The following is a 12,765-nucleotide window of genomic DNA, read 5'->3' on the forward strand; positions in this document are numbered from 1 at the left end:
TCCCCTCCCCCACCCCTCTCTCTCTCTCTCTCTCTCTCTCTCTGTTACTTAACCTCTTCAATATGGCGACGTATTTTCATTTTCGACATTCCTTGCACATTTCGCCAAACTCAGGACAGACCTCTAGTAGTGACGGGGTTAATGAAGGTTAAATCAGACTCCTCCAGCTCAGAAAATGTCTCCTACCTGAATAAACGCGTCTGAAAATAGCGAGAATAAAGAATCGAACCGGTGACTTTAATTTTGCGGTACAGTGTGCTTCGTGTACAGTCCCGGTCAATAGCTCTCATCCACTTCTGAGGCTTCGGTATAATGACCTGAGTTATTATTTTCAGATAAACCACACTATTCTTGAAAGCCCAGAGCATAAGGGGCTGAATTTAAAAAGGGAGGGAGAACTGAAAGGCAGAGAGAAGTGAAAGGGAGAGAAAATTGCGAGGCAGAGAGAAGTGAAAGGGAGAGAGAATTGTGAGGAGAGAGAAGTGAACGGGACAGAGGACTGAAAGGGAGAGAAAGCAGAACGGTAATGAGCCCGCGATGAAGATAAGTTGCTGTGTATGTGGGAGGGGGTAGGAATAGAAAGGAAAAAAAAAAAAGCTACTTGTCCTGTCGAAGTTGCTTCTTATGGGATAAAATATGAATGAGGTATCTACGACAAGGCCCGTAAGGTATTATGTGAAGTAAGAGTCTCCCAACCACCTCTTCCTTGGTAGTTTATTTTGAGTATTACATCCGAACTTTCTCTTCTATGCTACTTCCATCGTTTTTATACACCCAGCGTTTGTATCAACTGCATACTTAGGGAAAACAGAGGTATAACGTGCAAAACAAATCAGTAAGGAAGAGGTGTTTCGATACCAGACTCAGAATACTAAACGCTGCTGTGGACTGCGTGATTATGATGATGTGATGGTGATAAAAGAACAATCGGAAACAGAGGCAGAAAAGAGAGGGGAGGCAAAAGTTATGACACTGATTTATGTAGGCTGCTGTGGCTGTGATGGTTACGATGGACAGGATGAGTGATGCAGTGGTGAGATGTGATGATGGTGATGGTCGACGGAGCAGAGGTACAGCATGGGTGGGTCTGAGAGGGGAAGAAGCGAGATTTTCATTACCAACGCTAAATGTAGGTTGTTGCGGTGGTGATGATAGTGAAAACTGTGATGGAAGAGATGAATGAAATACCGGTAGTGAAGGTATGTGATATAGTAACTGTGGAGGAAGGGGTAAACACACAACTGAGAGGGAGAAAGTAGAAATATTTAAAATGCAAAGTGTGGTGGTGATGGTGATACTGATGGTGAACGAGAAAGGAGAAGACGAGTACTACGCTGGAAGCAATGAAGGTGGAGGAACAAAGGTGGAAGCGGAACTAAGAGGGGGGGGGGGAGAATAAGCGAGACTATGATTTATGCTGAAACGAGGTTGTGGTGGTGAGATGTGGTTGTAGTTGATGGTGATGAAGATGAAAGAAGGAATATAATGAATGGTGTAGAAAGGGAATATGATATGATGTCTGTGGTGAAAGAGGGAGCAGAAGAAATGAGGAGGGGAAATGCAGGGACTGAAACATGTGCCGTGCGTAGGCTGTGGTGGTAAGGTGGTGTTTGTGGTGGTGTTAATGGTGAAAGCGGGAATGGAGAGAAGAGATGTTGTTGTGGAATTAATGTACAGTAAATGAGCAAAGGGAGTAGCGTAAACGAGTAGGGGGAAAAAAAAAAGAGGGAAATGTGATAATTATGCCCACGTTGGCTGTGGTGGTGAAAGTAAAGGAATGGAGAATGTTGATGTGGAGATAATGATGTGATAATGTTAAGAGGAAGTAAAAGTGGAACGATCTGTGTGTGTGTGTGTGTGTGTGTGTGTGTGTGTGTGTGTGTGTGTGTGAGAGAGAGAGAGAGAGAGAGAGAGAGAGAGAAAGAGAGAGAGAAAGAGAGAGAGATAGTAGTGTACTGATGATGAATATGAATACAAAACAAAAAACCAGAAGGAACAGGTGTATGATGTGCTGGTGGCTATGCTGCGGTGTGGGAAGGCAGAACATCAAGGTACATCACAGAAGGTAGCTAAAAATACCTCGCCCCCTCCATATATCACTCACACACGCAATTACTACGACTACGAGGAGGAGGAGGAGGAGAGATCTTGTGGGCCAGGAGAAGGAGAAGAAGGAAGAGGAGGAGGAGCAGTGTGGGCTGGGGGAGGGGGACGCAACTTTCCCAGCTATATTTTTTTTCCTGTTTTTTGCAATCGGATTTCTTCAACACTCCTGAACAATGCCGACAAGGGAGAATATTGAACCTGTCAAGGAAACAAGTTATATTTGGTCCACACATTATACCTGATTGTGACGGGATCGAGCTGGGCATTTTTTTTTCTTTTCTATGAGCTTCTAGGTTAGGTTAGGTTAGGTCAGGTCAGATTCGGCTATTAGGGTTTGGTTAGGCTAAGACGTCTGGACTGGATTGGCTGAGCTTATGTTAGAGGCTGTGTTAGGTCAGGCTTAGACAGGGTTTAAATGCGTCTATCATTGGTTAAACTAGGGCAGGGTTTAAACAGAGCAAGTATGATCATCCTGGAAAGAAAAAAAAAAAACAGCGCACACTGCTGAAATGACCAAAAAATAAAGTAGGACGAGAGAGAAGCTTGGAACCAACCTAATAAAAACGACTCAGCGAGAAGGTATAATGCCACACTACTCCACCCGAAGCCTAGTTATTACCGGGGTTATAACTGCGCTTGCTTGCTCGGTAGGTTGCAATTGGTCAAACTAGCATGGGCGTGAACACTATAATTAGGGTGTTCGGGTAATGAGTGGGCGGAGTGGTGGGTGGCTGACGGTGGGGTTTGTTTGGTGTAGTGGGAAGCTAGTGTGGTGGTGGTGGTGGTGGTGGTGACGACGACGACGATGATGATGATGATGATGATGGAGAGCGTGGTGGCCGGCTAGTGACCAATTACGAATCTTGTTGGACTGGAAAATAATGCAAGCGACATTATTAGGAACTGGATTGGTTGGTTGTGTGTGGGTGGAAGTGTGTTTCTGGGTGTGGGAGAGAGAGAGAGAGAGAGAGAGAGAGAGAGAGAGAGAGAGAACGTGTGGGGGTGGGGTTAGGTGATAGTGTGCACTGTGAGCTGATCAAGTGTGTTTATATGGTAGTGTCGCTGGTACTGGAAATAAATGAGTGGAATTATGTATGATTAGGTGTAATACTGTGGAATGCAAGTACAGTATAATGAAAATCTGCGTCCCCATCCCCCTAATCCCCGTTCTAGCCGACAAGATCTCTCCTCGTAGCATAATAGTAATTACAGGTACGTGTGTGATATATGGAGGTGGAGAGGTATTTCTGGCCAGATTCCGTGATATATCCTGCTGTTCTGCTCTCCCATACATCACAGCATCACCACTATAAAACAGGCTGTAGGAAGCAGATGGCCTGGAGGACGGTGGATACATGGGAGGAAGTGAGTGTTGCGGAGAGCAGATGGTACAAAGGAAGGAGAATACATGGGTGGCAGTAAGTGTCGTGGAAAGCAGGTGGCATGGCGAAAGATAGATACATAAGTGGAAGCAATTGTAGGTCGGGACAGTGTTATGGAAAGCAAGTGGCATGGATATAGGTGGATACATGGGTGGATGTAAGTGTTCTAGAAAGCAGGTGGCATAAATAGGGGAGGGATATATGAGTGGGCGAAAGTGTGGGTGGAGGCAATGTTGTAGAAAACAGGTTGTACGAAAGGGGAGATGGATACTGAGGAAGTGTGGGTGGGGGCAGTTGTGTGGGAGGTGTGGGAGCAGGCAAAGTTGTGGAAGGGGTGGTATGAAGCGAAGGGAGTACATAGATGGATATAGGTAGAATTGTGCAAAGCAGTTGGTACTGGGGACGACGTGGATATATGGGTGGAAATAAGTGCTGTGGATGGGGGTTGTATTGTGGCAAGCAGATGGTAGGGAAATGAAGGCGAAAGAATGGTGCAGATAAGAGACAGTACGGGCGGTGTGTGGGTAGCATGTTTGTGGATAGCAGGTGGTATGTGAAAAGGTGGATATATGAGTGGAAGCAAGTATGGGGGGGGGGTGAGTGAACAGAGAGAGAGAGAGAGAGAGAGAGAGAGAGAGAGAGAGAGTAGATACATGAACTAAGGTAAGCGTTATGGAGAAGGGAATACGAAGAGTAGTGGAAACCAGGTGAGGTGGAGAGACAGGCGGTGAACAGGTGCAGGTAAGAGGCAGTATGAGCGGCGGTGGGTGTATGGGGAAAGGGGGAAGGGGGAAGAGGGGGGAGGGGGAGGGGGAGGGGGAAGGGGAGGGCTACAAGTGGTGTGGGCGGGAGTGAGTGTGCGAGAGTTCTTAGTAGGACATCCAGTGCGGGCGTTGGTCGGCGGGGGAAGGTCAGTAACAAGTGACTGAGTCTGGAGGTGTGGGCGGTGAAGGACTTGACCCCGTGGACTTGGCAGACTCCCTATAGCACCTCGACCTTACCAGTTTATCTCTGCACATCATGATCATCATTATCATCATCATTACACATCATCATCATCATCACAATCATCATCACACATCATCATCAACATCTTCATCATCACCACACATCATCATCATCATCATCATCATCACACATCATCATCATCATCATCATCATCACACCACACATCATCATCATCATCATCATCATCACACCACACATCATCATCATCATCGTGAACTATTTTCCCACCTTAGGATGGAGTGAGGTAGGATCCAGGAAAAAAAAATGATAAAGATGGAGAAATATCAACACCATGATTAGTTAAATGGGTCACACAATCATTAACATATCATTCTGGCTCCCGGAATCCTGGTCCCACTCCAAAGGCCAAAGCATCATTATTTATTTTCTTGATAAATGCACCAGACACGTTAAAATATTCCTGTATGAAGCCCAACAGCTGAGGAGTGGACTGCCAATCGCTAGGGTGGGAGGTCTATCCTGGCTGGGAGAGAGAATAGAAGAGTTTTTGTTCTTTTTATTTTTTTTAATCTACTCTCAAATTTGGGGTAGGTGGGAATAAAGGTCGAGATGATGATGATGATGATGATGATGATGATGAGAAGGAGGAGGAGGAGAAGGAGGAGGAGGAAAATGATGATGATGAGGAAAATGATGATGATGATGAGGAAAATGATGATGATGATGATGATGATGATGATGATGACAATGATGATGGTGATACTGCAACCTGAGTCGATATTAATAAGACTTTTGTGACGTGCAAAATATATTAAAGTTGTAACATGAAATAATAAATCGCTAAGGAAGAGGTACTTGAGTCTCCTGCCTCCCCCCTCCCTAGGAATACGGCCTTTAAGTGTATGGGGGTTGAGAGGAAGGAATGAAAAAGGGTGGGGGGAGGAGGGAGGCAGGAAGGAGTTGAGACGGAGACGATGGAAGGGGAGAGGGGGAGGAGATGGGGAGGTCCTTGTTGCAGGCAGAGATAAGAGTGAGGGGAGGGAGGGGAGAGGAGAAAGAAGCCCCAGATTACCACCTATTGGCCACACGAGCATTAATGGGGACAGAAGGACTTTAGACTGAAGAGGGGAGAAGAGGGGTTAGGTCCTAGACGCAGGTAGAGGTGAGTGGGAGGGGGGAGAAGAAGGGAGACAAGGGGAATGGGGAGAAGGGGGGGAGAGGTTGGGGGGAAAAGAGGAGGGGGAGGGAGAGGGAGGGGTCCTAGATGCAGGTAGAGGTGAGAATGGGGGGAGGGGGAGGGAGAGGGGGGAGGGGTGTGGGCGGGTGAAGGAAATGCCATTGGTAGAGTGGGTCGTGGTGGAGAGGAAGAGAAGGAAAAACAAAAGAGGATGTTGAGAGAGAGAGAGAGAGAGAGAGAGAGAGAGAGAGAATAGTGAATTTGGCTACACATACCATATAAGGGAAGTCTACCTCACTAGGAGAGAGAGGAGGGTGGGGTAACAATGGGAGGAGTTACAGAAATACAGAGGAGTTACACAGAGATACATAAACTTGCAGACCACACACACCTTACGTGCCTTTCCAGATGGCCAACCATTAATATCAACAGAGGGACTTAATATCGCGTTACAGAAGTGGAAGAATTACAGGAATTTTAGAAAAGGACTGCACAGGAAAAGGAAGAAGGAAAGAACGGGATGAGAAAAGTAAGAGAGAAGTGATGGCAGGAAGCAAGAAAGCAGTGAACATGAAATAAGAAAGAGAGAGGGAGAGACAGAGAGAGAGGGAAGGATGGAGGTGAAGGAGTGAGGAAGGAGGGAAGGTAACGAAGGAGTGAGGGAGGGATAAGGTAGAGACATGAAGAAGACTGATGTGGGAAGGAAGCTAAGGGAGATCGGAGGGAAGGGTGAGGGCAGCTGGTAGGTGAAGTGGTGAAGGAGAGACGACGGAAGGGAGGGGTACAGAAGAGAGTGGATGATGGGGTGAGGTAGAGGATAAGGAAGAGAGAAGGGATAGAGGAGGATGGGGTGAAGGATAGAATAGGGAAGGCAAGGGTACAAGAGAGAGAGAAGTAAGGGAGAGAGGGGGTGAAGGGTGAGGGACGTTAAGGAGGGCAGAAGCAGGTATGGGGGAGGGAATCAAGTATGTGCGGTATTCGGCTGGTGGTCTACCTACCTACCTACCTGTCTGCCTTCTCACCATGTCTGCCTACCCTTCACCCGACCTGCTTGACTTCCTACCCATCACCCTGCCTCTCCCTCGTCCTGCCTATCTGCCTGCCTGCCTCCTCCTCCCCCTACCCTTCCTTCCCCTCTTCTACCTGCCTGTCTTTTCTTCACTCTGTCTGCCTTCCTCCTTCCCCTCACCCTGTCTGCCATCCTCCTCCCCGTCACCTTGTCTTCCTTCCTCCTTCCCATCACCCTGTCTGCCTACCCAACATTCATTCTACCTACCTGTCTACCTGCCCTCTCACTGCCTACCTGCCTGCATCTCAACCACTTCCTCCCCCCCTCCCGGCGCCTGTTGCACCACACATACGGTACTCGTTTCTCAATAGGGGGTCCGGGAGGCTCAGGAAATCGGGCTATCAAGCACTAACTGGCCCGCCATGGGGATAATACCTTACAATCATTTTCCTCTCGTAACTAAGATCGGTTTTGGCAAGAAGACTATGAGACAAAGTTAGATTCTGTGTCTTCCTTGACTTCCCTGGATGACAGAATAACTTTAGAGCATTTTCCTCTCGTAACTAATATAGGTTTTGGCAAAGGGAACAGGAGACAAGGGAAGATTTTGCACTCTCCTTGTCCTTCCTACGTAAACAAGCCGGAGTTACGACAGACAAAAGATCATAGGGTTGTTTGTAAATGCAAGCCAAGGTTTGTGAGTAATACCCGGTATATATCTCTACTCCTGCGTTAAGCGGTTGTCCTTCGTTTATCTATCTGTTTGTCTGTCTGTCTGTTTATTTGTTTATCTATCTATCTGACTATCTATCTATAGCAAGACGCCTTCCTTCTGAACGGGGTGGCCATGAACATACAGCCTATAAGCCGCCCTCTCCTCCTCCATCAGGCAACATTCCTACCAGCATCACTTTCATTCATACACCTCTCCACCCTATCCCTCTACCTCTTCCTCGGTCTCCCCCTACCCCACCATCTCACTCACATACAATTTCCCAGTCAATCTCTACCTCTCTATTCAACTCCGCATAGTTGTCTTCATCTCTGTCACTTATAAACTTTGTCCACATCTGCTTCCGCATCCCATACTGTCATTCAATCAACTTTCAGAACTTCTCTCACAAATAAGACGAGTGAAGCTGTCAAAGTTGTATGAGAGGCGGTATGGGAGACCGTGGCGCATGAGGACAAATGTTTAGATGTGACGAAAATAATGTTTTTAGCGACGAAGGACATCCGCTGAAGGCAAAGGCGAGAGTACAGAGGCGTGTAGTTACTAAATGACCTCGAGCTGAGAGAACACAGAATACTTACACCACTTATATGGTACCGAGACCCCGATATGTACGCTATATATATATACCGTGTGTGGTATGTACGTATGTGATATCTACAGGTATATATACTGTATGCATACATATGATATAATACAATCCTGCCATGCATACATACAAATTAAATAATTCATAACACCTATAATCCACCTACCGTAAATACATGGCACCAGTACGTAAAGATGTGCAGCCCAACAGAAAAGCATTTTGATGAAGTTCCTGTGATAAACCTAAGCCGTCCCAAGTTTCAATATTAGCAAGTTGGCATTATCGATTTCACGAGTCAAGTTTATGACGGGTTTTCGCTTGATGGCAGCCTTGTGCGGTCATTCTCCAGCCGGGACCCGCAATTTCGCTCATTATGTGGAACCCCGGCATGAGCGTGAAGAATAAGTGTTTTTTCATTCCCACGGGTTGATGTGAGTGACACCATGTCGTATTTTACTCGCTGTATCACCATCACTACCACCACCATCACCACCACCATCACCACCACCACCTCCACCATCGCTATCACTACCACCTCCACCTGTCTCCTTGCTCAGTAGGATATTTCAACCTTACAAAACCTCCCTCAGCAAGACAAACTCACTCAGCTAAACAGTCAACCTCACTCAAGATGATATACAGCCTCACTCAGCAAATATTCAATCTCGTTCAACAAGATATTCAGCCTCACTCAGCAAGATATTCACTCTCACTCAGCCTTACTCAGCTAGATCTTAAGTTTTACTCAGCTAGATATTTAGCCTCACTCAGCAAGATATTCAACCCTTTTCACCTCACTGTAAGTCTCACTCAACCTCAAGCATCAGGATATTCACTCTTACACACCAATATATTCAATCAAGGTCATGGATATGCGTGGAGTCGAGGAGCTAAATATATTTCTAATGTCTGGTGAACTAGTCCTTCCCAAGTTACGTGTTTTTTTCCCGACGCTCTGTATTAAAAACTCTAGGTGTTTATTTTCCCAACACCCCGTACAAGGTGTTATCACAGCACCTCCGACTAAGCGACCCTGAGAGACATCATATCACAACACACACACACACACACACACACACACACACACACACACACACACACACACACACACCTTTTACGGGTCATAAGGACGGACATTCAGCTTTTGATGTCCCGATTTTCCCCAAGAACAGTCAATATTACACTCAGGTCCCTAATTGTAGTGTTGGGTGAACAGGGACAAGACGGAAACTACTTGTGCTTGACAGTCTGACCAGTGAGAAGTAAAAGCATTGCCGCCCCCACCATCATACCAGACCAGCTGCACCGACACACACACGCCTGTCCAGCACCCCTTATATGGTACTGTGTGTGTGTGTGTGTGTGTGTGTGTGTGTGTGTGTGTGTGTGTGTGTGTGTGTGTGTGTGAGAGAGAGAGAGAGAGAGAGAGAGAGAGAGAGAGAGAGAGAGAGAGAGAGAGAGAGAGGGGTAAAGGTAAAGGTGAGAGAGGTGAAATGGTGAGGGAGTAGATGAAGGGATAGGGGAGGTGGTGACAGGGGTAAGGGTGAGGAAGGAGGTAAGGGTGAGAGATCAGGGAGGTGGGGCGGGGTGGGGCGGGGGTTTAGTTATCAATAATGGCGAGGTGTACACGCTGTATAAGAGCGATCGAGGAGCCTGGAGCGCTGGTGACTCTACGTACGGTGCACACAGTCAAGGAATACGTGGTGAAAATGATGAGGGAAGCAGAGAATACGTGGTGAAAAAGATGAGGGAAGCAGGGAATACGTGGTGAAAAAGATGAGGGAAGCAGAGAATACGTGGTGAAAGAAATGAGGGAAGCAGAGAATACATGGTGAAAGAGATGAAGGAAGCAGGGAATACGTGGTGAAAGATGAAGGAAGCTGGGAATACGTGGTGAAAGAGATGAGGGAAGCAGGGAATACGTGGTGAAAGAGATGGGGGAAGCAGGGAATATGTGGTGAAAGAGATGAAGGAAGCAGGGAATACGTGGTGAAAGAGATGGGGGAAGCAGGGAATACATGGTGAAAGAGATGGGGGAAGCAGGGAATACGTGGTGAAAAAGATGAAGGAAACTGGGAATAAGTGGTGAAAGAGATGAGGAGAGTAAGGAATACGTGGTGAAAGAGATGAGGGAAGCAGGGAATACGTGGTGAGAGATGAGGGAAGCAGAGAATACATGGTGAAAGAGATGGAGGAAGCAGGGAATACGTGGTGAAAAAGATGAGGAAAGCTGTGAATACGTGGTGAACAAGATGAGGAAAGCTGGGAATACGTGGTGAAGGAGATGAAGGATGCAGAGAATACGTGGTGAGAGATGAAGGAAGCAGGGAATACGTGGCGAAAGAGATGAAGGAAACATAGATGGCAGCTCGCAAGGAAAGGAAGATGTGATAAATGGAAAGGGGATGTGGAAAGTATGGTACAGTTCTAATCATGGCAATAGAATCTTAGGCCCTAATTTGTAATGGACGATTGCCACTTCATTTTTATTTATTGTGGTTACCTACACATTTTTACATTAACCTGGCGGAAGGATCGCGCCCTTAAAATGAGCTTAAAACGTCTGACACCGTGCTCTGACACACTGTTCTGACTATGCAAGACTTCATTTTTTTTAAAGCATAATAGTCCAATGCTCCTGTCTCACTCTCAGTATATCTACATCTATCTATCTATCCATCTCTATCTATTTATCCATCTCTATCTATCTATCCATCTAATCTATCTATCTACATAATCTATCTATCTATCTGTCTAGCCATATCCATCTATCTATCTGTCTATCTATCTCTCTATCTATCAACCTATCTAGCTATCTATAAAACTCATTCTATCTTTCTATTCGTCCATCTACTGCCAGACACCTTACTCTCGTATGAGGTGGTCACAAACAAATCGCCTGCACGTCCTGTTTTCTGCCATTCGACTGCCCTCCATCCAACGCATACACCCCTCTCTCAAATATCTCCTCTCCATCCCTTCATCCTTGGCTTCCCCTTCCTGCTCTCCCCCTCCACCTGACTTACATTCACGCTTCTAGTCAGTCTCTCATTCTCTGTCCTCTCCACACGGTCAATTAAACAAACCTTAAAACCATCACTCAATCAATCAAATCAAATAAAAAATAAATGAGGCTTCCATATAACACCAATACCGGGGTGGATCTGAAGCCACACCCGCACAAAGGGCTCACTCCAACACCATTCACTGCCCACACTCTTTCATTTCACTATATACAGCATTTGGTGCAATTTTTGAGAGCCAGTGTGCAGTGTGGCAGGTAGGGCCGTTTGGAGAGGTGTTTTTCTTTTTTTTTAAATTAGAATTTACACGGTCCATGAATTGCTATTAAGGTATCACACACTTATTTCCCACACCAGCCATTCCTCATCTAAAAAGCTGTCCATCAATTAATTATGGACACTCATAATCACCCATTACTAAGGGCATATATAAACATCAGTGTAAAGAATGGGTGCAGACAGAATGGTGAAAAAGGTACACGGTATGTGAGTGAGTCTGAAGGTTGGATGAGACCAAGAAGTGGGATGGAGATCGTAAATAAGTGCGTTTGACAACGAGGTATGGAGGCTGCTGGGGCTAAGAACTAACAGAGGATCCAGCTGGTTGGATGAATTTTGTACTGAGAAGCACATGATAAAGGTACGACCCTATTTGACAGGCATATTTGAAGCAAACCTAGAAAAAAAAAAAAATGTCCTGATGGTTATTCGTGAGATAAGGAGGCAATATTTCGGGGTTGAATGATGTGTGAATTGACTGAGCGGCTCATTTCACAACAGCAAGAAAAATAGGTAACGTTATCTTATGTCGTTTATGCAATGTATGCCCAAACTAAAATGGCATGAAGTAGTAAGACATGAAAAACCTAAAAGAGGATAGTAAAATGTAGCGTGCAAAATAAGTAACTAGGAGGATGTTGAGGAAATACTAAGGAGGCTTCTTCCATCCATCCATCCATCATCCAATCCTACACTGCCCCATGAGGAGCGTAGGAGCCCGGGGCTAGACAGTTGGTCCAGACATTTAAGATGAGAGTGACCAGCCTCACTCATCCCTGAGTGGCATTACATGAGCAATCAATCCCAACCACCCCTTGGATATAAACCTTCACCGGCTCAATCCGATTGGAGTGCAATAATTACCCAGTAAACCACCAGGCACCAAAATTTGGTTATATGGTTACCACCCAGCGTAGTAAATGGTTTCCTGGTGTTTAGGAAACCATTTGGCTTGTCACTCAGTGTAGAGTCACCCACAGCTCCTACACGACGAAAATACCAGAGACTCAAACCCACCAATGTTGACAGCGCGGCTCCCTCTACCGCCGCTCTTACCCGGCTCTCTAACCCACTCAGCCACCACCTCCCCGTCTAGGATGAGTGCAGGGGCCATAGTGTAAATGGCATAAGATTTCTTCCTTAGTGATTTATTTTGCATGTTACAATATTCTCTTGTATGATATTTATAACATTTTAATATCGACCTAGTTTTCATAAATAACATGCAGGATGATAATGAAGTGTAATATGCAGAGTAAATCGCTAAGAGGTGCGTCCTTGGCATAGCATAAGGAGGCTGGATGAATACGTGAGACAGCAGGCGCAGGAGCAGAGACACAAGGCAGACATCTGGCAAAGCGGCACACTCACGGCCATCCCTCCACCACGGAAGTATTACACGTTAGGTTAGGTTAGGTTAAGTTGGGCTAGGTAAGGTATGAAGTAAAGTGAGTGAGTGAGTGAGTGAGTGAGTGAGTGGGTGAGTAAGTGAGTGAGT

General features: G+C 46.0%; 1 protein-coding gene across 1 annotated transcript in view; it reads right to left on the reverse strand.

Moving 5' to 3' along the window:
* Nucleotides 1–12,381, reverse strand: part of p130CAS (Serine_rich_CAS and FAT-like_CAS_C domain-containing protein p130CAS) — a 52,949-nt gene extending 40,568 nt beyond the window's left edge. The window contains exon 1 of the mRNA XM_080271616.1: nucleotides 12,268–12,381. Coding sequence (XP_080127742.1) covers nucleotides 12,268–12,381 — 114 coding nt within the window. The remainder of the gene's footprint in view (nucleotides 1–12,267) is intronic.
* Between the last annotated feature and the right edge of the window lie 384 nt (nucleotides 12,382–12,765).

Source organism: Coenobita brevimanus, chromosome 46 (genome assembly GCF_032717465.1).
Source record: "Coenobita brevimanus isolate Jiangsu-jjx chromosome 46, ASM3271746v2, whole genome shotgun sequence".
Classification (NCBI taxonomy): domain Eukaryota; kingdom Metazoa; phylum Arthropoda; class Malacostraca; order Decapoda; family Coenobitidae; genus Coenobita; species Coenobita brevimanus.